Source organism: Gavialis gangeticus, unplaced genomic scaffold (assembly GCF_001723915.1).
Source record: "Gavialis gangeticus isolate Ggan-Ray unplaced genomic scaffold, GavGan_comp1, whole genome shotgun sequence".
Taxonomy (NCBI): Eukaryota; Metazoa; Chordata; order Crocodylia; family Gavialidae; genus Gavialis; species Gavialis gangeticus.
In genome coordinates this window covers 22642244-22669928 of record NW_017729034.1, presented here as the reverse complement: position 1 = coordinate 22669928, position 27685 = coordinate 22642244, and the positions used below count along the sequence as shown (strand labels likewise).

Genomic DNA, 27685 nt, shown 5'->3' with positions numbered 1-27685 from the left:
GACAAAATGAGAGGCGTGTGTACATAGCACTTTAAAGCAGGCTAAATGCTTTTTCACTGCTTTAATAGTGTTGGTGTTTGCATGCCTTGGTGGCGTATTGCGCATTAATTCCAGATGTTGTAGGAAATTCAGCAGTGTAATGAGCCTTAAATAACTTGGGGCACAGCAAACTAAAATTCCTTCAAGGAGTTTGCTGCCCCTACAGCCCTGGAGCAGAGCACCAGGCTCCGTGCAGCTCCATGGCTCTGCAAGAAGCCCTGCAGGCAGCCTGGCTGCAGCCTGGGAAAGCAGCTCCACCCAAGAAAAATGGCAAGCCTGATCTTCCCCCTGACCCAAGCCTGTCTGCCTGCCTGAGCTGCGTAGGGGCCTGGTGCTTGCCTCCCCAGCTGCAGTGCACCCTGGGACTGTCTGAGCTGAGTGCCTGTGAGCAGGTCCCCCCGGGGGGGGGGGCTGCCGCTGCAGTGGGGGGAAACACCCCCCCCCCCCCCCCCCCCCACACACACACAGCCTAAGGACCACTCCACTTGCCAGCAACAACCCCTCCTGTCCCCCTGGAGAGGCAGGTAAGTCAGTGGGGTGTGTGCATGACACAGGGGTTTAATCAGCCCTAAATCAAAGTGGTGTTTTTTAAAACCCACCACTTCAATTTAGGGCTCCCGTTTTGTCTACACAAGACAAAGGTATTCTAGTTTTTAATTTTCATATAATAATTGTAGCTTCACATTCCCCCACTTGCAAATCCCAAAGACTCACTGTTCAGTCATACTCACAGCCTATAAGAGGCTAAATAAGGAAAGCTGGAATTTTCCTTTATGCTTCAATGACCAAATTTTCAGACTGCCCTTGATGAGGACTGTTTCCAAATAAAATATTGGGCACAGTTTTGCCTCCAGAGTTGCTTGCACTTGCATTTTATGTCACTGAAATCTGTACCTTAAATTATACCTACCAGTCAGGAACTTTTTGTGTTTGAGTTACTAAAAATCTAGGTGGAAATAACTACAGGTATAAAATTATACCTAAGAAAATGGAAGCAAGTGTTCAATAACCTAACACTTAACCACAATTTCTGTAGTGATATTTTTTTTCTGTGTATACATTTTAGTGTGAAGTAAGTTTTGCTGAACTTAGGTATTTTTTAAATTCAGACTCACTTTAGTTCATTGCTAGAAAAGGGAGAAAATACTTTCAGAAACTTAGATGAACTGTTTTCTTAATAACAGGAGCAATGTTTTGTTGTTTCATTTTATTCTTAAGCCCTATGTTGCTGATTGAAGCAGAATTCCAATGTTTTTCCAGAACACCACATTGTAAATGTGATGGGGGGATTTGATTATGGGCGAGTGAGTCTGAAAATGGTAAATTAACAACAAATCTGGGATCATGGTTCTCAAGGCAGCTTTTGTGGTCACATTCTTTTATTTGATGTGGTTCCTTGTGTCTCCTGTGCCAAACAGTATAATGTATTAAAAGTGATGAAGCTGCAAAAAAATAAAAAAAAGAAAAGAAAAAAGAAAGGGAACTGTTTAGTAATAAAAGAGAAAGAAAACAGAGGTGGAGATTAAAGACCATAATACCTGTGTGTCAGATTAGGAAGAGAAGAGAGAGAAAGTGAGAAGGTAAGCATTTCTTTTCACATGCTTCAGGCTGCTCTTCCTTACAGCCATCATGAATGACAAATCTCTTTTAATACTGGCCTATATCTGAAGAGAGCTGCAATTTCAAAATGAGGAAGAAGAAAGTGTATACGTTGAGCGTTAACAAGGGTGTATCCAGGTAAAAGAAAGGGCTATGGCCTACAAAGCCTGCCTTCCATCATCAGTAAATAGGATTTAACATGTTTTAACATTGGCCAATCCAAGAGACAAGCTCTTAGGTTATTTTAACCTAATCCAAAAAAAGGCTTTCCATGTATAGGCAAGTTTTTATTTATTTACATTTTCAAGGCTAGGCAGTTTTTTAACCATAGGTTTCTAGCCACTCAAAAATGCCCTTTTCTCATATTTAATGTGTTTTTTGCAGAAAGAATATATTTGATTAGGAACATTTTTGAATTCAGGTTACTCTTGTGTAGTGCTTTTGTTTGGTGTAATGCTGTTGTATGGAACATTCACACTGGATGCAGGTATAAATATGAATACAAGGTCTGTTCAAAAAGTATGGAGACTGAACATGTATTTGTGGTACAAAGTATTGGGTGGGGGGCATGGCTTTTCTGGACATGTCTGGCCATGTTGGGACTCCTCTGGACAGGTTAGCAGATCATGGTGTTTCCCCAGTTTTCTGTGGCCAGTGGTTGAAGTAAGATTGTTTGTGTCTCACATCCCCTTTTGTTATGTCAGTGTGTCCAGAACAACACATTTGCATTAAATTTTGCATGAAAATTAGGAAAACGGCAAGTGAAACATCTGACTGACTTAAAATAGCATTTGGTGATGACACTAGAAGCCGTGCAAGAGTTTTTGAATAGTATCATTGGTTTAAAGAAGGACAATCATTGGTCGAAAGTGATGAGTGTTCTGGATTCCCTTCAACATCACAAAATGATGAAAATGGGGCAGCAGTTTGCAGTCTGGTTCAAAATGATAGGCGATTGACTGTCTGAGAGCTAGCAGAAGAAGTTGGAATGTCTGTTGGTTCATGTCATTCAATTCTAATCGGCGATTTGGGAATGAAACAACCAGAAAAACTACCAGAAAAGTGGGTGTCTGATTCTTGGATGCTTCACCATGACTGCGCATGCCCACTCAGCTTGTGAAGCAATTTTTAGCCAAACTTTAGCCAAACACTGTATCCCACAAGTGCCGCAGTCTCCATATTCACCTGATATGGCCCCATGCAACTTTTTTCTCTTCCTTTCAAAGAGAAAACTTTGAAAGGAAGAAGATTTTATGATGTGGAAACCATAAAACAAATGCGACTGAGCAGCTTTTAGCGCTTCCACAAATTGCTTATCAGAGGTGTTTCCAACAGTGGCAGAAACATTGGGAGAAGTGTGTGGCTGCAGAAGGAGCATACTTTGAAGGAGATTAAGCCAAAACTCCTGTAAATAAAATATTTTGTTTCCTACAGCATCAGCCTCGATACTTTTTGAACAGACCTTGTAAGTGTATCCTTTCGTTATGCTAGACCACAGTCCCAAACAAAAATATTTCCCACTTCTTTCTTCTCACAGCAAAAATAAAAGGAGAACTCCTACTTCAGAACATAGTTACCTCATCTGTGTACCCCTTCCTTTGCTGATACTCTTGAAAAGGAAGCTGATACACATTTTCTTCATTCACAGTCACACAGTCCAGCATATTTTAAGCAAAAAGACTGAAAGTGTCTGAGGCTCCTGGTTCACGTAATGGCCATGTACAAGCATTGCATTTATACTATCACTCACCCAGTAGAAACTATGAGCAAACACGCCTTCGTTCTGTTTCTTCCAGGGGTAACATGCTCCCTCCCAGGCATGCACCTTGCAAATCTCCCCTGTGCACTGCATGTACTGTGGGCAATGCAGTGTCTGCCTGTTCTGGGGAATGGGTTGGGGCTCTGCCTTGCTGCTCCACCCCTCTCCTGGACTGGGACAGGGTGAAGGGAAGGGGTGTAGAGCAGCCACCACTGCTTTGCCTTTTCCCCAGACCAGGGACCACCCTGTTTGGGGTTGCGGCTTTGCCCTGCTGCTCCTTTCACTGTGCTCCAAGACACTGGGAGCGGAGCAGAGGCAGCTGCTCTTTGCCTATACCCTGGACCAGGAGACCTTGGTCTGAGAAAGCCACAACAAGTCTTTTAACTGCTCCTCCAGTGCATCTTAGGGAATAGGAAGTATGGAGCAGTCACTGCTCCCCACCCATTCCCCCAACCAGGATCACTTCATCTGGTGAAGGTGCAGAGAGCAGGAGTGAGTTGGCAGCTGCAGGCCGAACACCTGTTTTATTTCATTTCCCAGAAATATTTCCGGCAGATTTTTCAGAAATTTCTACTACTAGAAATGAACTCCTGTATGTAGCCAATAATGCAAAAACTCAACTAAACATTATATACATTTTTTCTGCCTCTCTGTCTGTCACACAGGTGTCAGACTCATCTTCTGCTCTGGGCTGGATCCAGATAGCATGGCTCTTCATGGGCCAGATCTAGCCCAGGGCATGGGGTGGCTCTGGTAGCAGTGGTGGTGGGGATAGCACTCTCATTCCCACCCAGTGAATGTGGTTGCAGCTCCAGCTCCTGCCCCATACTGTATACCCAATGCTGGAGCTGGGGCTAGAGTAGTGCTATGACAGCAAAACACAGGGTACATGGCAGCAACAGCTCTAGCTCTGTGAGGCATGCAGCACATGATGGTGGGGCCACTGGCCAAGGCGTTGGGGCCTCTTCAGTTGTGATGGGCAAAGTGGCTGTGTCAGTTCTTGCTTACCCTCCTGTCTCTGATTGTCAAGTCCAACAGGGCCTTAAGGCCCTGGATTCTGCAATACGCCACTCCCCTCTGCCTACACACTATCTTTGAGCCTTTATCATAGAAAGCTTTTTTAGATGAATGTTTTGAGTAAATTAAGAAATGGGGAAGATTATGGATTCTGTATAGTGGTTTCTTAAAGGTTTGCCATTTGAACAGCTATAGGAACATGGATGCAACAAACATTTTTAAGTACATGATCAAAAGCACAGACTTAAATGGACTGCATATACTTTAATCAGAGTAACATTTTCAATAGAAACAGAATTAAAGTACTGTTACTTTAGACTGGGCTACTGCTCTAATTCAGTTTGATAATGTGAATTCATCAGCATAATTAATTTGATTCACAGAACAAGAAGCAGAGTCACATTATACTTGATAATCTACAAACACATAGTAAGAGGAGTTCACATCCAGAGAGCTTACAATCAATTTTAAGTTGAGACGCATCAAAGTGTGCAATAATCAACAAGTTGTTTAACAAACTAGGCGAGGGCAAGAGGAATAGTCACAACTAGCCTTTGTAACTCTGTTCCTGTGTGTACATCATAGCTGTGGTTGTGTTGTAGGTGGCCAGGTCTAGCACATATTTATCAGCATGTGCAACCCAATCCTTATGATGCAACATCTATTAAGTTTGTTGTATTTATAAAGTTTTTTTTCGGGATGCTAATAAAATCCGGATGGTGAGACATCTGTTAAGATTACAGCCTCTTTAAAGTCCTCTTTGAAATGCTAACAGACCACTGAAATCTTGATTTTAAACACATCCTTGATTCGTTGTCATATAATTAACCTTACTCTGTTTGCAATTATTGAAAATCAAAATCAGCTCTGCATAAAACAACAAAAAATTCTTCATTGTATTCACTCTCTATTTTATTTTCTCTCTGTGAAATTGATTTAATTAAGTCATAAAATCCTAGGGATGAAAAAGACCTTAAGAAGGAAATGTGCATTGCCTTTCATTGCCTTTGTGTCTCCATAAAATTTTTTATGGCAGCACAAAGACCAAATAAACAGACATCCATAACCCCTTCTCACAACACAAATAGTGGCCATGACAAAAGTGGTATCAGTTTGTGCCACTACATAGTAGCAGATGTATGTTTACTTTATGGTGGGAGAGCTTGGGCAGCCTGGACCTGCCCACAGTCTCCAGCCACCCCAGGCAGGTCTGGGGGTTTGAGGGGGCCTGATCCTGTGCACCCTGGGACCTTTTGGGCAAGATCCAGCCCCGCATGCACTGGGAGTGCCTGCCTGGCTTTTCCCAGTTACAGAGATGTGCCTCTAGGATCCCCAAGGCATGTCTAAGTAAGTAGGGAAAGTTGGGGTTTCCCTGCTTACCAGAACATTCCCTAAAGATCCCAGGGGTGCATCTCTGTGAGCAGGGGGAAGCTAAGCAGGTGCTTTCAGGGCTTGAGCAGTCCGATACTTCTCTGGAATTCCCAGGTGCGCAGGACCAAGCACCTCAAAACCCAGGAGAACATGTTGCCCACTGTCCCACAGCATCACATCCCAGCACAGCTGATGTGCTTTATTTGGAGACTTCTATTTCTACCCTGAAAGTCACCTAGCCTAAGTCCCTGTCCAAATGCAGGATTCACTGTCCCTAAAGCATCACAGACTGTAGGATAGTCCACAACTTCTTTAGGCAGCTTGTTCCATTGTCCTGTGGTTTTTACAGTTAGGAATATTTTCCAAGATATTTCATTTAAGTCTGTTTTGCTGTAGCTTAAGTGTGTTGCCTTGTGTCCTGCCCTATGTAGCAAGAGTGCATTTCTTCTCAATCGTCCCTATGGCAGCCTTACAAAATATTTGAACTGTTATCATGTCCCTCCTTAATGGATGCATCTACATGTGCAATTATTATGTGGCAATAAACTCTGGTGCACTGGGATGGAGCAGCCCTGGGCTGGCAGGGCACCTGGCGGGGTATGGTCAGCCTGCCAGCCAGGGCTGCTTTGCCTCAGCTCAGCATGCTGCAGAAGGGCTAACTGGGGTACAAGGGTGCTACAGTGTCCCAGCCTTGTCCCAGGCAGTACTATCCTGCAGTGGAGTTAATTAATTTACAACCTCCTAATACAGGTACACATGTAAACAGTGATGCTTTACTGTGGAGCTAATTAATCAGTTCTGCAGTAAAACACACCTATAGATGTACCCAATCTTGTTTCTCCAAACTAAACTACATTGTTCCTTCAACCTTCTCATATGGCTTGCATTCCAGTTGCTTTATCATCTTCATCACTTCATTCTGGATCCTTTCCAGATTTTCTTCATTCTTCTTAAAATGTGGTGTCTAAAACTGGACATAGTACTCCAGCTGAAGGCTCCCTAGAGCTGTATAGAGTAGAAGAGCCACTTGCTATGACCTTCATACAAGAAATGCTCAAGCCAGATAAATGTTTGGGTGTCCTCACACTGGTCCTTTTTTCAAAGACTATCTGTCTGGATCTTTTTCTTTATGACAGTGTAGCCCTAATCCCTTGACTGCCACAAGGAGTTCTTTGAGCATAGGAACTTTTATCTATTGGGCAGTTATGAGAAAACTAGCTCTAGAGTCTAGGAAGCCTTATCTTGGACTGATTTAGCAAATAAGAGAAGTTTCTCATAATACATTTCTCATATCCCAGGAAGCTCTTGTCCCGTTCCTACCTCACCTCATACCATTAAATATGATCAGGCTTTGAAAGTCTCAAATAGTTGGGCACTGGACTTCCTTGAAATTCCTTGGTTCATTTTTCAGCTCAGTTGGACACATTTTATGTGGCATTGAATGAGTCACTTTGCTTTTCTTTGTTCCCCACCTGTAAAACAGATAATTATCTTACAGGACAGTTGTGAGGCTTATTTATTTAATATTTATAAAATGCCCAGAGATGGCCAAATGTGAAACAGTGTATTATTTTGTTCAACCACTTGGCAAACAACTTTCTGGCCTAACCCCAAAGAACGAGTGTGTATGTTCAGTCAGAGCCCTGCTCCTTTTTACCTTTCAAGGAAATCAGTACATTTGTGCAGTCTGTCTCTTTTCAAAAATGGGTGATTGTACCAAGATTCCATCCTCTTTTCCATGGAAGGGACCTGCTGTTAAAGCCCCTGCCTAGTGGTAACCTGCTCCGCAGCTGGGGCTTAAATTCACTTTCTGTTGAAATGTTTTCATAAACCAACCAAAGGAGAGTGCTTGAAAGCAATATGCTTCATCTGTCTCTCTCTGCCGGAGTAAGCAAACTCCCCACCCATGCTGAGCTCCAGACCTGAGACCCCTCATGGCAGCATGCCATTCTAGTCTAAGCCCAAGCAACAGTTTGATTTAATATTCACTATTGTTCTCTTCAGTTAATTTTTAGAAGCATAGGTAATCTCCTGATGAGTCATTGGGAAATCGGCTCATTTTTAGGGTAGTCCAGGCACACTGTGCCAGGAAAGACGGAGGATTTGTGGCTGCTGGGAAGCTGCACTAGAACAGATTCTTGGGAGGAACAAATCACAGTTGGTTTCCCTTGTCATAAACCCTTGATCTCCCCTACCCTGCACTTCTGAGAAAGACTGGCCTTCTTTTGTTTTTGGTTCGCAGCCTTTCCCCCCACATCCAGTACATGACATTTTCAGTCCATTTATGCTGGGATGTCATAGGAAGCTGGAAAGGTCTCACTGTGCTTGGGAAAGTCAGGCATACAGAGCCCAAGTAAGAATGTGCGAGAGACTTGATGACGTACTAGAGATGCATTCTTCAGAGCAGAATCCAGAGACTGAGTTGATTTGTCTTTCAGACTTCATGGAACTAGTAATAATTATTACAGTCAATTCCAAAAATACATTTATACTGCTTCCTTTTCTCCATTTAGACTTTCGCAACTACTTACAGTGTTTATTTTCATGCAGTAATGAGGTCACTTGAGATCATTCAGCAGAAACAGTATAATGTCAGCCTCTCGTAATCCTGTTAAAAAATTACCCATTGAAACAGATATTTATGAGTCAGCAGGGCTATTCAGTGTGATTTTGGATAGTTTCTGTTGAAATTAAGTACAAGGCCCTGACTCCAAAACTAGTGCATTATGTAACGACTGGAGTAAGTGTCCTCTTAAACTTTCAGTGAAAGCTTTAATATCTCACAGTCCAAGTCTTTCATTGAGAGTCTGAGCTAAATCATTTGTGAGAGAGGTTGAAAAGACCTGTAGTCATCTTGTGCGTCCCCTTGGCAGTCTTCATACAGGATTGTTCTTCTCACTATATTTTTAATGTTTGTCTGGGTTTGCTTTAAATGCTGCAATTAAAAGGACATGTGCCATATTCCATGGGAGGCTCTTGTGCAGTTCTGTTAGTCATTCTTGTTGCTGTTTTTTCTAGATTTTCTTTTCATTCCATTTTCCCTTTTATACTTTCCCCACATTCCTCTAATAGTACCTATCAGATCACCTAAATCATTTCCTGTCATCAGGGTGTAGAGCCAGCATTCAGTTATAAACCCCTAACATGAAGGTGAATGTATTTATATTTTTATGCATCGAAATCACCAGCATTTTAATGATTAAGTTACTCTGAATTTATGCCAATTTGTCTACATCTTTCTGAAACTCATAACTGTATGTTGTATTGTATGTGTATTCTTATCAGGGTAGCAGAAAGAGACATAGTCGATACTCTGTAACATAGTGCTTCTGCATCCCTACCTCTCTTTCTGTTAGGTCTTTCCAACAGTCTCATTTTCACTTTTCCCGACAGTATTTTGAACACCTCTAGCTTTTAAATTACTTGTTCTCTGTCAATACTATATTAAAACTAAAAAATTAGCTCAGTTTACAGACATATCCTGATTAAAGAAAGAGAATAAATTGCCTTATTTGAGTCAGTGTTAAGATGTGCTTTGCATGCTTGTAAACACGCAAGGCATGTCTTGATTGCATGTAAATTCCTGATTTGTATACCCATGACTATGCAAGTCCTATCTGTTTGATATATATTTAATTTATTTCTTTTATATTTAATTTTAACTATTTTTCTCTTGAACTAATTTAGAAATTACTCTTCCATTTCACTAAGCTATTCCACTTCTTTAACCATCCACATATTATTCTTTAAGATCATGTTTAACAAGCATTGTTCTTTCTTTCTTGCTCTATTTCAGCCTTATGATATATAAAGATAATCTCCATGCTACTAATTAAGTCAGGGACATGCATCAAGACTTTTCATACTGATTTTCTGATTCAAATGGAATCATATACCTTAATAAATTAAATTTAAGAAATGTGATTTTTTTTTTTTTTTTATGATCTTCCTAAAATCGATTCTTGAGCAACTGCGGGACATGTTTTACTCTCTTCTTTTCCCTTTGTATGTCTAGCACAAATCATTCATATTAATTTGTACGACTGACCTGTAAAAAAAAAAATGGTGATGTTAACATTAATCTGTTTGAGGCTTACATGCTCAGTGATCATGTGGCTTGTCTATATTGCAGATTGCTGCATTCATTGTGTGATCATCTGAATTCCAAGTCTTTTTTGCTTGTATTCCCTAAGAGCCAGGCCATGACTGATGTTGCATGCTGTTGCAAAGAAGTAGAAGAGGCAAAAGACCTTTTATTTATGTTCAACTGCACAGAAGGGACGAAGGACCTTTTATTCCTTTGCACCATTGTGTCTTGTGTGCTGGGGAGACTATGCTGACAAAAGTCAGTGTGTGACCCTTCACATACAGAGGCAGAGGAAAAATGGTGAAGCCTTGACCGCAAATGGGTCAGACATCTTAGTCTTCACAGGAATTGGCTGCAATAAGTCCCACTAAGTACATTACAGTTTATTTCCTAAAAAATTATTTCATCTTTGGACCATTGAAACGAATATTTATACAAGTCAGCAGGGCTATATTCAGTGTGACAGCAGGGAGACCAAGAGGAAGATTGTGATTCCCTCAGTCACAATATCCCTTCTCATCTGCTTCTCAGCTGCATACCACATGGCCCCTTGCTATGGGCAAAATCACCAAAGAATGATTTAGTCCTAAGTAAATGGGTAATTTTGTGTTACATGCCAAACTGTAAAGCCTAGTGAGTTAGATATTTGAATATTTCCTGAAGTTGATCAGTAAGTGTGTGTTTGGGACATATGAGCTTATTCTTCACTAAATATAGACATTGGATTTATGATACATTATAACCTGCCTAACATCTGATACCCCAGATAACCTCTCTAGTATTTACCAGCTATATTCTTATCACCAGGTCTACATTTCCCTCCTCCACCCCCACCTGTTTCTCGCCCATTAACTGCCTCAATTTGCATTTTCACTGACTGGTGCATACTGGCCTCTGGCTTCTATTCTATCCAGGAAGAACACAGTCCAACTGCAGACACTTTCTTGGCCTGAAGAGAAGGGTGTTTTTACCTAAAAGCTTGCAAAGAAGAATTTTTCCAACAATTTTAGTTGGTCTAATAAAACATATCAAATTTACCCAAAGAACCTTGTTTGTGTACATTAATGCATTTGTAGATACTGCCAAAAATAACTTTTTAGCCTAATTTTTATTTGTAGTTTAATTTGTAGAAAAATTTCAGAAAGTATTCCTTTGTCAAAAAACCCTGACAACTTTAAATGTTTTATTTATCCAGTTCTTTCAAAATGTTGTGTATTTATCTGAATTACTGTATTCACTCAAATCTAAGATGAGTTTTTTTCCCCAGTCAGCACGGGGGTGGGGAGGAGTGGGAGCCTTGTCTTGGATTTGACTACCCGCTGGGGACAAGTGGTAGCTCAGCTCTGGCTTTGACCTCATGCCCCAGGCTGAAGCCAGAGCTGAGCCTCTGCTTGCACAGGGCTAGAATAGTTTATTTGTCAGGAGAGGAGGCACATGGGGAGGAGGAGTGTGTGGGAGACCATGGGGAGGCAGGGGACCTGCAGCCTGCCCTTTCATGCCTATGCTGGTCCCCTTGCTCCTTGCTTACCCCATCTCCTGTTCACTCCTGCAGTGTACATTTGGTGCACAATTAATAATTAATTTTAAATTTCCAATAAGATGTGAAAAATTCAATCTTAAAATGTGTCAAATATACTTAATAGATTGCATTTTCTAAGGGAGTTTTTAGAATATCTTTCCACAAGTGCAAGTGAAAAATATAATCAAACTACATTCTCTTCTCCTATTTGAAATCACCAGAGTAGCAATTAAAGGAAATAGTTGTAAGAGCTTTTTATGGTGAATAGAAACATATTTTTCTTCCTCTTTTCTCTGTACGTTGTATTTAAATTACTTTATGCCTTTCTATTTAGTACCTCTGCTCACTGCAAATCCATTTGTAGTATCTGATGAAGTAGACTTTCTCCTATGAAAGCTGATGCCTCTCTGAACAAGTAATCTCTAAAGGTATCTATACATGTGCTCCAGAGTGGGGGTGGGAGGGCGTTTAAATTAGAGTGGCTCTCAGGAGCTGCTCTAATTAAAATGTCCATAGTGTCTTGTGTACTCAGTGTCCCACACTTCTAAATGGCAGTGGGGGTGCCATAACTAAAGCTCGTTCAATGAGCTTTAGTTAAAGCACCCCCACCACCATTTTGAAATGCAGAGACAGTGAGACTGCTGGAGTGATCTAATTAGAAGGCTCCAGCAGAATCAATTAATCGAATGTCCCACACATGTATAGGCACCCTAAGTTGCCACCATGCCCTGCCTTCTGCCTTGAGAAACAAAAAGGAAAGGGTGTTTTTCAGATGGACTGAGCAGCTTTACATTAATAGCAAATGTCTCTTCTGCCTTCCACATTGGTCTTCACAGGGTGCATGTACATGTGTGCTTTATTGCAGTTGACTAATTAGCTCGCAGTAAAGCATCACAGTCTATATGTGCGCCAGTATTAGGGCGCAGTAAAGTAATTAACTCCTCTGTAGCATAGTACTGTTAGAGACAGTACAGGAAACCCTTGCTATTCGCAGGTTTGGCATTTGCAGTTTCAAGTATTTGTGAATGCTAACCCACATCTTAAATACACTTAAAGGAGCTCCTCAGGAACTTTGCACTTGCTGCCGCCAGGCTCCTGCTGCCGCCACCACATTTCCACCGTCACCACCCCCCGCCCCTCCAGCTGCTGGGGGCACTGCATTCATGAAGTTCATGAATGCAGTGCCTTATTCGCAGATTTTGCCATTTGTGGGGGATATGAGAATGGCGAGGGTCGCCTGTACTATCCTACAGCAGAGTAATTTGATCCATCAGAAAGCATGTGTAGACTGTGACAGGGGCTGGCTAGAGCATGAGGATGCTAAAGTACATGAGCTACCTGCCACCCAGCCCTGGACAGTAGCACGTTCGCACCCCAGGCAGCCTCTCCACCATCTGACACTGCCACCCAGAGCCCAGGAATGACCCTCCGGTGCCCCCTGCTAGTCTGGGGCTGCTCCACCTCTATTCAAACTGCTGCGGTCCTGGGCTTGTATGTAAATACTGGACCTGGGAGCAGTTTTGTCCAGCATGAACTGTGCCAGAGTTTATCATGTCACTTTAATAGCACATGTAGATGCACTCACAGTTTGGGTGGTTAGCCTTCTGGACATGATTTTAAGCTGGCTTTGGTCTTCCTAGAACATTTTAGGCTTGTCTACATTAGAAAAGTTATACTGGTCCAGCTGTGTTGGTTACAATCAAGGTCGACTGATTTAAGTCAAGGTGATTTAAATCATCAGAGAGAAAGCCTTACTTTATGTTAGCAATTTTAATCAACTTCTTCATTTGTAGTTCACTTATTTTCTAGAGAATGTTTGTTTTCTCATTGGGTGATATATAGTCATTGAAACTCATAGTTAAACTATTAAGAGCCCCTACACTTTAGCCTTTATACTTTAACTATAGACATTTATATAAGCAATTATATTGCTCACTATTTCCACATTATTAATTATACATTTTTAGTATATTTGAAGAAGGCAAGTGATATATTGCTCATTTACTAGATAGTTAAGTTTTTGCTCATGATTTGTATCAAACAGCTGTATTAGAATGGTAACTGGAATGTAATGCTGATGAAATACATAATGGTGTTTCCTAAGGTCAGAGGCTGGGTCCCAAGCCTGTCATTATTTAGTTAGATTCTTGCACCTAACAGTACATCACCCGTGCTCCTCCACAGTATCAAGTGCTTAATAGAATTCATAATGGATTACACCATTTTCATAAAGCATTATTCAAAAGTTAGATGCGTTTCCCCTGATTCTTTCTTTTTACAGAAAAGCACCCAGCTTCTATCTTAAAGTTTTTGATATAAGCGTATGGATTCAGTATATTTTTTAATGTTTTAAGGCTGATCATAAGTTTAGGCTTAAACAAATTCAACTTTCTTTTTAAACATTTTTTTAGCTAAGTAATTGCATTTTAAATAATCTGTTTTTATAAATTCTGTTAGGCACTATGACTTATTTTTAATTGGTGTAGTTATACTGGCATCATTCATAAAGTGGATGCACTTATACCAGTGTAAATATGCCTTATAATGCCATAATTTATATCAGTTCCAAAATGGAATAGTTTCTTTTGGTCTAAGTACTTCCACAGTAGTGTAACTGCATTCACAGTAGGAGTCTGTGTAGCTGCTCACACACAGCAAATCTTTCTCATATAGACAAATCCTTAATCACAAATTTCAAATAATCATTTGGAAGCTGGAAGCCTTGGTACTCCTGTGACTCCTGAAGCCATGTCTGCTATTCAAATGATAAGAAGAATCTGTGATTTCCTTTCTAATAATTGGACCAGCTTCAGTGGAATCTCATGGCTGAGGAGTCTTGGCCTTGGGTGCAACTGAGGAAAAAGGAGGCCTGGAATGGGCAGTACTCTTCCTTACAAATAACTGGGAGTGTTCTCTGGATATATGTATATAAATATGGAGAGGGTGGACATTACAAACTTGTCAAGGCGTCATCTTTAGCATTTTTAAACAAGGGTCAGAACCTACTGTAATATTTCAAGCATTGCTCTCTTTCTGTGGTACAATGCAAGGTTTGTTTATTTTTAAATCCAGTTTGAGAGAGGGGCTGAAAAGGATGTTCTTGTAAACCTTTCTAGATTAAATTATTACTTTCAAAAGCAGGGGACTGGACTCAGTGACCTGGGAGATTCCTTACAGTCTTTGGTCCCCTGTTTCATCTATCTAACCTCAAAGTAGTACAGGTTCTAAGTTAAAACACCATTCGGATACTAGACTAGGCATATGATAGCCTAGTAATAGATTAGGATCCACTTCTGTCTTTGAACATCTGTAACTGACCAAATTACATCCTTTTTCTCCACAGTGAGCATGTCTACACATGCATTTGATCCAGGATCAGTTTACTTGTGAGTAAGCGCTCCTGGACAGGCATTTACACATGCAAGGAAGCAGGAGCATCTTATCTCCATGGGCTGCTGGGGTAGGGACAATGTTCCCCTGCCCTGGCAGCAGGGAGCTCCTGGCCCTGGCTTCTCAATCAGGGGCAGGGGACTTTAAAAGAGCTGCAGGGGAGGGGCAGGTCTCAGCCTCCTGCATTGATCTGCTGGTGGGGCAGCTAGCAGCTAGCTTGCTGCTAGCTACCCCACTGGCAGAAAGGGACAGGGGGCTGGGACCTACCCCACTCCTGAAGCTCTTTCCAAGCCCCATGCCTTGATCACCCGATTGGGGCCCGGGGCCCGGACCTGCCCCTGACCAGGACAGTTCCCAGCCCCTGCCCCGCATATGCAGCAGCACAGAGCTGGGTGGAGAACAAGCTCTCCAGCTCCTGCAAGCAAGGAGTCGCACCAGCTCTGCACCGTGGGCCGGTCCTGAGAAACCCTTGTCTCCCAGCTCAAGCTCTGTGGTTGTGGGGCTTCATCTGGGATATCCTTATGTACCAGCGCTAGCTCCACAACTGTGGGACCAGCAGTGGGAGACCCTTATCTACCAGCACCAGGTCCACGATCACGGGGCTGGTGCTTGGAGATCCTTTTCTTCCAGTGCCAGGTCCATGGTTGCAGCCTGCAGCAGCCCTCTTGTTGCAGCAAAACGGCACAATCTGGCCACTTGCTGGGGAACTCCTCAGCAAGCGGCTATATAATGGCATTTTGTTGCAAACTGCATTTTTCATAAAAATCCCTCAATTTTGTGATTTTCACAAAAAATACAAAATCATGATTTAAACCAGGCCTTACTTAAAGGTGAGTGGATACCAGCCAAGAAAGAAAGAAAATGAAGCTGGAGTCAGAAAATTCAGTCCTAATCTGATTGCTGCATAGAGAAGAGGGATTTTTTTTTCATTTTTTTGTGTAGCTGTGGTATACTCTTTTTCTCATTCATCATTGCATCTGCAAAGTCCAGACCCAGAGCACTGTTCCATGTGCTGAACCATCTGCTGAATCCAGACTGTTTCGATTCACTAACAGATTTCAGTAATGTCTGATTTTAATAATTTGTTTTTGTGTAGGCTCCAGTCCTTCAAAAGGATCTGCAAGTATAGAAGCTCCTACCTCTCACAAAGGTGGACATTGCCGTGAATCTATTGAAAGATATCCAGATATCTTTGTAGACTAAAGACCTTGTTTTATAGGGAAAATCTGTCCAATCCTAACCAGTTACACTGTTTTTGTGAGAGTAACATGTAAACATGAGGACACAAAGTTACATCTTAGCTTTTTTCCAGTTTCATTCAGTTTCACGTAGCTAGGTCCTCAGTGGTTTGAGAGTGATTCAATTCATGTCTGTCTAGCATGGTAACAAATAATGAGAAGCTTCTTCTGTTCTTTGTCACTGAGAGGAGAAGTTGTTTCCTGTATCTGAGTGTACAAGGTAATGAACAACTTTGAACAAGCAGTGCTTTGGGTCTTGCTGGCTGAAGAAGCCACAGATTGAAAGCTGACAATTACAGCCCCATCTCAAATTTTACTGGTACAAGAAAGGTCTATTAATAAATTAGGGTAGCAGTATTTCCCAACCAGTGTGCCATCAGAAATGAACAGGTGCACCACCGAATTTTGCCATGGTAAGGAGCTGCAATAGATATGAGGATGGGGAATGCCTTAACAGGTGTGCTGCGGAAAATTTTTATTAATATAAATGTGGCTTGGGCTGGAAAAGGTTGGGAAACGCAGGCATAGCTCAATGTTCCTTTAGTGCTAGGCTGTCCAACATATGGCTGCAGGCTGAGTCCAGCTTGTGAAACTGTTCTTTCTGACCCACTAGCCTACTGACAGGCTACCAGAAGTTGCGGGGGGGGCTGACAAAAAAAAGTATTGTCTGCCACAGAGTTTGAGGGTTTTGGGCCTCACTGGTCATGGCCATTGCTGGCAGGGGTGTGAATGAGGGCTCCAGCAGTTGGACAAGTGGCAGCTGCTTCAAGGGTCTGAGAGCGGCAGTGGCAGGGCCAAGTAGCAGCAGCAGAGCCCCAACATGCCCAGATGATTGTCACAACAGTTTGGCTCCTCTGCTGCCTGATCACCACCCTCAGACCCTCACTGCTGCCTCTACTGGATGCACTGCTGTTGCAGGCACTGGCCCTGGGTATCCAACCTGGGAGGAACCCCATGATCCAGGTCCAGCATAGGGCCCTGGGTGAGTTTAATGCTCCTGCTTAGAGAATCACTATATTCTAGCTTCTGATATTTATATGGTATCTATATTCAGATGATTTCATGCTCAGTGATGGATGACATTCAGTTAAAAAGCTGACCTAGAGGGAAGTAGGCTGGTGAATACCTGATTCTGAAGACTGATTCCTAGAAAAACAAAATAGGAAATTCAAAAAAAGCCCTTCTAGGAATCGCAGCTACTTCTTGTCTTTCCTTCTGTGTTTGACCGTAATTATGGGTAATAGAAACAGGAAGTGCGAACTTCCTATATTGCTTCAGTAAGTTATGAACACGCTGGGGAGGGGGAGGAGCTAGAGAGAAGCTTAGCCTCTGGCCCTTATGTTCAAGTGAGTTTCAGGGAAAGGCTGGATTGCTGTTGGGAGGGTGTGCATAGGGGTTTGTAGTGTGGATAGTCTGCAGGCCCTTGTGTGAAGGGTGGCCTGGGGAATACCCCTTGATAATTATGTAGACATACCCATCCATGTCCACTTGTCAGTAAGGTCAGCAATAGTATCAGCTTATCATTATAATTCATATCTCTAATACTTACTGCATTACTTATTTCTCACATAACACATGTCCCAAAATAAGGTACACATCTTGTTTTTAGGAAGGCAGAATGAATAATGAAGGATTTTTCCATGGTTACAGTTGCATAGAACAGTGGCAGAGCCTAATCTTCAGCTCACCTTCCCTTTTTTGCATCAGGAAAATCTGAAATTCTAGCTGCTACCACAATGGGCTGATCTATGATTTTGCAAGGAGCCAAAGACTGTTTGTGTAGGGCTGTGAAGTAGGAAAAGACACCAGGAATAGCCAATAGGCAGCAAAATTGTCTCAAGAAAGTTTAGATCGATGGAACATCAAGGCCATTAAAAAGGAGAGATGGTGGTTAACACCTCTGAAGTGAAGAAGAATGAGATATTAAGACAATTGACTCCATCAACTGCCTGAATAAAAATGCTACTGCTGCTGCTGGGTGAAGCAGAACTCAAAGTGGGTTACTTCTGTTCTGGCAAGAAAATCAGCCTTCCTGCTTAAAATATGCACCCTAAATTTGGGGGGTTGATTTTTGGGTGCAAAAGTGCATGAGATATGCAACTAAATATGGCATTACATTGTCATGGGTAATGTAAACAATGCTAAAGTATTTTCTTGGTATTGTGCATGTTTTGAAGATTAAGAAAGGATAGAGTACAAGAATCGCAAGCAAGTCCCAGAGCACCAGTATCTGATGTATTGTGATATATTATTCTAGTGCTCTGGGAGGATCATCTGCCCTTCACATCCCAGCCTTTCCAAGTGGTGGCTGCCTTATTGACTATGTACCCCAAGTCTGCCAGCTGCTAACCAATAAGGTGAGTTTAGTTCCCTTTTCCCTTTTCTTTTGGTGTTCCACTGAATTTTAAAAACACTTTAAGAAACCGTTCTGGAGACAGAGGTTTTTAAAACTGAATGATTCATGTATATGATTCACGTAGTATTTTCTTATACCTGGATGCTGAGAAACATTGAGCACCCACCTATCCTACTGAATTCTTATTTGCAAGGACAGAACATCTGTTGAGGTGAAACTATTGCATGGGCTTTCTTACTGAATCAAGATATAATTTAGGATTGTCACTGCAACATATTGCTGTTCTTCTCCTATATAAATACAAATGTATAGTCAATACATCTTTCTACTGGAAGACAAATCTCTCTTTAAGATTTTATACCATTTTCATCACTGGATATTCTGTGCAGGTTAGAGAGGGTCCTCTTACAATAAGTTTATCCATGATAAATCATCTGAATAGACTGAATCATCTTCTCTAATGGATGTTGATATAGTAAAGTAATAGCCACTTACCTTGCCTTTACTGCAAAGCTGTATTCTGATTGGCTTACTTCTTCAGCCAAAAAAAAAAAGGAACAGGGTTATTCATGAAGATACAGTATTTTGAAAAATTCTCAAATGATTTAAGTTTACTCTTTAACTTAGAAGACCAACTTAGAGCCAGACATGCAGGATTCTGGTTACTATACATTTCCTCTTTGTATTTTTTTATTTGTTTAAATGAGGAAAACAAATGATGTCTTTTAGGAAAGGTTCCTTTAAAACGCATTTCCATAATTATAATGGAATCTATCTTTAGAGTTGTTTTTGTTGTGGTTTTCTGTTAAAATTACTTTCTGTTTTTAAAATCTACAGGACTGTTTTTATCCTTTTTTTTAAACAAAGTCACTTAAGCAAACTTATCATGTTTTCCTTTTCCCAAAATAACATTTTAGATCCCACACAAAGCCTTCAAAATAAGCACTTTTTTATAAACTGAAATAAGTCTGTTGTATAAATAGAATTATTTTACTCTGAGAAGGTATAACATAGCTCTCAGCAATGATTTTATCAAGGTTATTTAAAATAATTCAGTACAAGCAGTTGCAAGCCAAGGAAATCTAATGTTACCATAGCCAACAAAAATAAAATATATATTTTTCTCCCACTCATTTTTTCACTCAGCATGAAAAGAGGCTTTAAAAAAGTTAGTTTTCATTCTGAAAAGTGGATGTGGATTTATATGCGTGATTAAAAATGGAAACATCCAAAAGTGCAGAAAATGATGAGTTGGAAACTGAATGCTCATTCAGCTTGTTTGGTGTATTGGTCCCAGTATTGCTCAAACCTTGATCACTCTACTCCGTGAATGATCTCATTCAGATCAATAAGACAACTCATTTTGCCTCAGAACTTCCAAGATTAGCATATTTGGAATGCATAACTGCTCATAGGGAAGACTTTCAAGGAAAATACAGAATGCTTCAAAAACTGGTGTTTATTGTTCAGTATGTGGCTCTCTTCTGTTTGAATCAACATGAAATCAGTTAAACAGCATAGGATAAGAGGTACAGGAGATTGTCTTTCAGGTGACACCCAAGATCATGGTCCAGACCAAATTTCACTAATTGTTATCTTGTTATCCTTTTTAAATGCTTATTTAGCCCGTAGGTGGGCAAGCTTCTATGGGGTAGATGTGGTATCCTTTATTAGACCAACTGAATAGTTGGGGGGAAAAAAACATTACTTGCAAGCTTTCGGGCACAAATGCCATTCTTCAGGCATAGGGAGACTCTGCTGGTGTCATGCGTTCTCCAAGGTAGAAAAGAACACATTAGAGAACACATAACACCAGCAGTCTCTGCCTATGCCTGAAGGGCATTTGTGCCCGAAAGCTTGCAAAGAACATTTTTTCAGTCGGTCTAACAAAAGATATCACATGTATTCAACGAACCTTGCATGCCTATGTCCTTAGACCAACACAGCTACAACCAACAACCCTGAAACATATTCAGCCTGTTACATTTTGTTGGATCGGGATCTTTCTGCCATTTCATAGTTTCATAGATTTAGGGTCGGAAGGGACCTAGTAGATCTTCTAGCCCGACCCCCCGCCAGGGCGGGAGAACAAAAAAAACCCCCAAAACAAAAACGGGACTCAAATGAGTCCAGCCAGGTAGGCATCCAGCCTCTTCTTAAAGACCCCCAGGGTAGGGGCCAGCACCACTTCCCTTGGAAGTTGGTTCCAGCTCCTAGCCACCCTAACTGTGAAGTAGTTTTTGCGGATGTCCAATCTATACCTCCTCTCCATCAACTTGTGCCCATTACTCCTTGTTATGCCAGCGGGCGCTAGGGGAAACAGCGTCTCCCCCAAACCCTTCTGGTCCCCCCTAGTGAGTTTATAGATGGTCACCAGGTCCCCCCTCAGCCTTCTCTTGTGGAGGCTGAATAGGTTCAGGTCCCGCAGTCTCTCACTGTAGGGTCTGCCCTGTTGTCCCCGGATCATGCGGGTGGCCCTCCTCTGGACCCTCTCCATGTTGTCCACATCCCTCTTGAAATGGGGCGCACAGAACTGGACACAATACTCCAGCTGTGGCCTGACCAGCGTCGCGTAGAGGGGGAGGATCACCTCCTTGGCTCTACTCGAGATGCACCTGTGGATGCACGACAAGGTCCGGTTAGCCCTGCCAACCATGACCTCGCATTGTCGGCCCATGTTCATCTTGGAGTCAATAATGACTCCAAGATCTCTTTCTGCCTCCGTGCTCTCAAGTAGGGAGTTCCCCATTGTGTAAGTGTGCTGCTGGTTCCTACTGCCCAAGTGCAGCACCCTGCACTTGTCCGTATTGAAACGCATCCTGTTCCTGTTAGCCCACCCCTGTAACCTATCCAGATCCTTCTGCAATCTCTCCCTCCCTGCTAGCATGCTCACCTCCCCCCAAATTTTGGTGTCATCAGCGAATTTAAACAGGTTACTTTCCACCCCATCATCTAGATCGCTGATGAAGAAATTGAACAGCACAGGTCCCAGGACCGAGCCCTGGGGGACTCTGCTACCCACCTCCCCCCAGGTCGAGTATGACCCATCCACCACCACCCTCTGAGTGCGACCCTTCAGCCAATCTGCAATCCATCTGACTGTGTAGGCATCCATGCCACAGTCGCCTAGTTTTTTAACTAGGATGGGGTGAGAGACGGTGTCAAAGGCCATTGACCATATCCATTTCATTTGGATATGGTCATTGTCTTCTCTTTGTCATTTCTTACCTTGCATGGTTAAATATTAATACTGTAGACTCTTAAACACCTTTTAAGCTAAATGAAGACATCCCTGCATACTGTTTGTTTGAAAGGCATTTAAGGATGACACATGTTGTTTACATGTACATTTCAACATGATTAATATCTTGTAAATAGATTTTTCCACTAAAACTAAAAAATTTACTTTGGGAGGAGTGTCTTTCTGCGGTATGTCTTCATAACTGAAGCTTTTTTAACCATTTCTGTTGTGCAGGTACAATATGTTATTCAGGGATACCATAAGAGAAGAGAGTATATTGCAGCATTCCTGAGTCATTTTGGAACGTAAGTCATCTTTAAATGCGTTATTTCTTGCAACAGTAGCAAAAACATAGGAGGGACTGTCTTCATTTCATGGCCCTTGGTTTATGTAATTCACTTTACTGGGTAAGTCCAGATCTAGCCATATACCCAATCAGATGCACATAGGCTTTTTTTAGTGATGGTGCTATAGAGCAGTCCTCTTAAAAGCCAGCCACCAACCTGTTCAACTCAGGAAAGATCTAAATGAGGAGTGGGTAGTAAACCATTGAATCAGTTGAAGTTTCTTTAGTTCTGAATAAGGTGACTACAGAGTTAGCATCATCATGAAGGTACATCACACAAAAGATGAATGTAGAGCAGCTATAAGCAACATCACCAGTGCTTACAGTAGCACCTAAGTAGAGCATTTACCAAAGCCATGTACCACTTTTTAGATTGATACCCATGGCTTGAATTGTAGCCAGGTACAAATAGGAAATTAATGTAGACTTTAGAGATCTGGTCTAATTAAAAACATGTTGTTTTTTTCCTTGAGAATTATTCAATACAAGATTTACTATAGAAAATCCTGTCATATGTTTTTACCATGGCTTTATAACATAGTTATTAGACAAAGAATTAATTTTCCCACTAATAAAGTGAACTACACTAGAATTCTGCTGTGATTTACACATGAATGCAGGCATTAGGGATCTCATCCCAGAGTTTACAGGGTAAAAAAAAAATATTTATGATCAAAATATATACATGGCTCACACAGCAAAGTGTAAAAACTATTTGGCTGGATCATTTTAGATGCCATGCTCTAATACTGTGAAAGGCTTTTAGAGACTGTGTCCCTCCCCCCATGTATGGTTTGGGTTATTGATGTGTCTAAGGAAAAAGATGTTCATAAAACCATAATTTAGCTCCTTGTATGTTACTTTGACAATTAGATTGTTTGTGTGATTATAAAAATATTTAAAAAGCAAATGTGGTGATTTTGATTCTGATTGGCAAAAATGAGTTTCTTACTCTGGGACTAAGTACAAACAGTCAAAAAGCCTGAGGTTGAATCAATTAAATCTTTGCAGGTTAGTCTGAGCTGCGTAGATAGAACCAACAAGTGAGTGAACAGATGTTCACTTTTGATTCTGGAAATGCAGACACATGCATGCAGTGACCCAGGCCAGATGCTGGGGGTGCTAAAGTATGCCTCCTTGGTCTGCTGGAGCAGGTGGCTTGAATCTGGACTGGATCTGGGGCAAAAGTTTAAGCTAAATTAGTTAAGTCTGATACTGTATCCATCTAGGTGTATCTTAAACTGGTTTCAGCCATTTTGAAAGCAATTTATGTGCACTGAACTTCCATTGTGTTACAGATTTGAACCAGTTTCCAATCACTTACACTGGTTTATGTGCAATTTCTGTCCCTTGCCTGGATGATTATAAAGAATCAAGAAAATAGAAATTAATTTGCTGTCAGATGGATTCTTTTCTTCACAGATTCAGGGAAAATGCCCATTTGCCAGCTTCTCCTTAAATTTAAAATACATATTTTTATGCTGTGGATATAGGAATTTTCAAATTTAGTCTTTTCCTAAACTAATAGTGAATGTTGTGCTATTTGTCCCTAGCTTTTCAATAAAGTCTTAGACTTTATCTATAAACCCATGCATCTAGGTCATTAATAATCTGTGTTTGAGTAACATACAGCTAGATTTGGATAGACATGTCCAATCTTTATTATTTTTTTATGGAAGTGCCATGGTCATAATGTTAAACTATATCTTGGTTACACTGAAGATGACCATATGATATAAGTAAGTTATTCAGTATGAAAGGAGCCATATGTTTTCTGTGTTTGAATAGAACAAAATACTATTAAATACTGGACATTTATTTTAATCATAATTGTAAGGAATATTAGTTAAAATATTGTGTTCTTATTTCATGTTTCTTTTTGATAGTGGTGTGGTTGAATATGATGCAGAAGGATTCACAAAACTCACTCTGTTACTGATGTGGAAAGATTTTTGCTTCCTTGTCCACAGTGAGTAGCTGTTTGCTGCAGGCACAAATGTCTAGCCTCTTGAAGATAAAAGTTCAGAAGGGAAAAATACAATTACAGGAAACAGTTTTAAAGTTATGGCTATTTTTATTCAGTGCTTATGTATTTTTGATGTGAAAACACAAAATCCTGACTGTTTTGAGAATGAGATGAATGAATGCAGATAAAGCAGATTGCCTGATTTATAAAATCACTTGGGGAATTCTGGGAAAATGCTATGGTACCTTGAGCCAGTAATTAGTACATGCTAGCAACCAGTCCAGCACTGTAAGTAACCTAGGAGTACCTGAATTCATGTGTAACTTGTTAGGAAACAAGAAATGTATGTGCTTTTTTATGTCAAGTTAACAGACCAAGCCATAAAGGGTTTTGTACTTTTATTTTCCTGAGGTGGATGAACAGAAACTGTTGCTTTTTCAACTATAACAGACTGTAGCTTGATTTTCCGTCTGTGATTCCTGGAGATGACCATAGGCCAGATATAAGGAGTCTGATTTCCACTTAAGACCCTTACATTTTGCATAGCCTTAATAAAAACAAACTTAAAATCAGCAAATACTTTAAACTAAACTTACTAATCATGGAAACACAACAGAACATCTATAGAATTTGAGAAGACTTGATCACAGAGTATGAGGACTTTCTGGGAGGCAGAGTTTTCTGATAGCTAACAACTGTTCCATCCAGCAGAAAAAGACATGATGAGATCCAATGATTTGAAGCTACAACTAGCCAAATTCAGAATAGAAATGAGGTACAGATTTGCAGGAAGAGTCGTTAACTATAGGAACAGCTCACCTAGGGATGTGATGGATTCTGTATCCCTGGAAGCCTTTAAATCAAGACTGGATATTTTTCTAAAATATATGCTATCATTTAAACAAATATGGGAGTTTTATGCAGACACTATTGGGGCAGGTTCTGGGGCTGGCATTATGCAGGTTAGATTGGACAATGGCAACTGTTTCTTTTGGCATTTAAATGTACGAATGTGAGCATCACACACATACAGAAAGAATTTGATGTTCACAAACATGGTTACCTTCCCCTTTTAATTTTGACCAGTACATTTTTCTTCTTTTTCCTTCCGCTTAGTGTAAAGGAAAGATAAACGATGCGCTGCAGTTTCAAGCATTGTGTATATTATCTCCTTAATACAGGAATATTATTGATATGTTCTTTCTTTTCCATTAACATTGCTCTATTTTTGCTATGGAAGTACTGATAGTAATGTTTAAAAAGAAACTTGTTGAATATAGAGTTTTTAAAGGAGAGAAACAGAGACCTGTCATTTAGGGAAGTCCTGTGGTTTGTGATATGCAAGAAGTCCATGTGAACTATATGATCAGAGAGATCCCTTCTGCCCTTAAAATGTGTGACTCTGAATTTTAGTCTCTAAGGAATACATCTGGTCTTATTGCTTGTAAACTTCAGAAAATATGAAACTGGATTTATTCCCAGCTGCCTGTAACACATACAGTATCAACCAGTGAAGGTAGACTAGTTGGACAAATCAATGTTTCTTTCTACTTTCACTCATTTTTTTCCCATTGCATTCTATTGCAAACCAGATCACTGCCACTGGATGTTCCTTTCCTTTGAATATCAGACTCTCCACTCTCACTTCAGCCCTTTCCTTCCTTACAAGGATTCTAGAATCATAGGAAAGTAGGGCTGAAAGGGACCTCTGTAAGGTCATCCACTCCTTGCTGGAGGCAGGATGATCCCTGATTAAACTAGCCAAGTGTCTGTCCACCATGCTCTCGAAATTTTTCAGAAAGTTCCTGCTAATCTCCAACCTAAATTTCCTCTGCTGCATCTTGAGGCCATTGATCGTAATCCTGTGTCCTATAGTGCATAGGTGACTGGTAGGGGGTGCACATGCCCCCCCGATGGGGCCGGTGCCCCTCCTGACAGCCGACACTGATGCTGTTGGTAGGGCTGCTACCGTCACTGGCTTCTGCGAGTGCCTCCCCAGATTCAGGAGGCACCAGTCACTCATGCTACAGCGACAGTGAAAAAACCCATCTCCATTGTGTCTATAATCACCCTTCAGGTATTTGAAGCTTGTTACCAAATCCCCCCTCAGTCTTCTTTCCTCCAGACTAAATAACCCTAGTTCTTTCAGCCTTTCCTCATAAGTCTTGCCTCCCAAGCCCCTAATGCATTTTGTTGCTTTGCACTGGACACTTTCCAAACTGTCAACATGCTTCTTGAAATCTGAGGCCCAAAAGTGGACGCATCTCTCCAGGTGAGGTCTCACCAGTGCTGAATAGAGCAAAAGAATAACTTCCCTTGATTGTAAGCAACCTTCCTACTAATACCTAGTATGCTGCTGGCATTTTTTCAACAAGAGCATGGTGTTGGTTCATAATCAGTTTATGGTCTACTGTAAGCCCCACGTCCCTCTCTGTAGTACTGCAGCCTAGCCAGCCATTCCCCAGTCTGTGCTAGTACATGCAGTTATTCTGTCCCAAGGTCAGGACTTTGCAGTTTTCCTTGTTGAATTTCACCTGATTGATTCCAGACCGTTTCTCCAGGCTGCAGCTACACTCAGCTTGGTGTTGTCCACAGATGTGCTAAGTGTGCACTTAGTTTCCTTATCCAAATCATTAATGAAGATATTAAACAATGCTGGAACCTGGACAAACCCCTGGGGAGTCCCACTTGATACCTCCTCCCAACTAGACATTGAGCTATTGATGACTACTTGTTGAGTATGAAGATTAAACCAATTATACATCCACCTTATAGTACTTTTTTGTAGTCTGTATTTCCTCGGTATGCTAATGAGAATGTTGTGAGAGAGAGCGTGAAAAAGCCTTGCTAAATTCAAGGTATATCACATACATTGCTCTCTCCGCATCCACAAAGCCTGTCACTTTATGGAACAAAATCAGACTGGTCAGGCATGACTTGCTCTTCATGAATCCATGCTGGCTGCTCCTGATCACCTTGTTCTTTTCTAGGTGCTTCACAATAGATTCTTTCCTGCTCCATGTTCTTTCCAGGTGTCAAGGTCAAATTGATTGATCTGCAGGTCTTCAGATCCTCTTTCTTCCCTTTCTTAAAGATGGGCACTCTTTTCCAGTCATCTGTGACCTAACTGGACCTCCATGAGTTCTCAAAAGTAATAGCCAGTGGCTCTAAAATTATTTCAGCCGATTCCGCCAGTACCCTAAGGTGTAGCCCATCTGGCCCTGCCAGCTTTTGGCTGGGATGATCTAGTTGGGGATGGTCCTGCTTTGAGCAGGGGGTTGGACTAGATTACCTCCTGAGGTCCCTTCCTACTCTAATTTCTATGATTCTATGAACTTGAAAGCATCTAGCTTCTCTAAGCAATCCCTAACCTGTTATTCTGCTATTCTAGGCTGTTTGTCTCCTTTCCTATCTATGTTGCCAGCAGCACTCACCATCTGGTAGCTGTCCCTATTTGTGAAGACTGAAGTAAAATAGGTTATTCAATAATTCAGCTTTCTCTGCATCATTCATAACCAGGGATCCAGGTTTTCTCTGTTCAAAAATTCCAAATTCTCTGATAAAAAAAAAAAATAAAAATTGTCTGATTAAAAATTCCCAAATCCACATTTTTCTGCTGTTAAAATGAAACACCACTAATATATATATAAAAAGTATCAGTTGAACACAATGTTTTATTGATATACTAGCAAATTGCCTGTCAAGAGTGTGGGGGGGAGGGGGATGGGCAGGAACAGAGCCCCATGTCTGTCCCCAT

The 27685-nt window shown here is 41.2% G+C and overlaps 1 protein-coding gene across 2 annotated transcripts in view; it reads left to right on the top strand.

Moving 5' to 3' along the window:
* The window catches only part of BRE (brain and reproductive organ-expressed (TNFRSF1A modulator)), a 378642-nt gene that overhangs the window by 278234 nt on the left and 72723 nt on the right, over positions 1 to 27685 (top strand). For both annotated transcript variants that reach the window (XM_019526837.1, XM_019526838.1), the window contains exons 8-10: positions 18277 to 18376; positions 21851 to 21921; positions 23849 to 23931. In XM_019526837.1, the coding sequence (XP_019382382.1) occupies positions 18277 to 18376; positions 21851 to 21921; positions 23849 to 23931 (254 nt within the window). The remainder of the gene's footprint in view (positions 1 to 18276; positions 18377 to 21850; positions 21922 to 23848; positions 23932 to 27685) is intronic.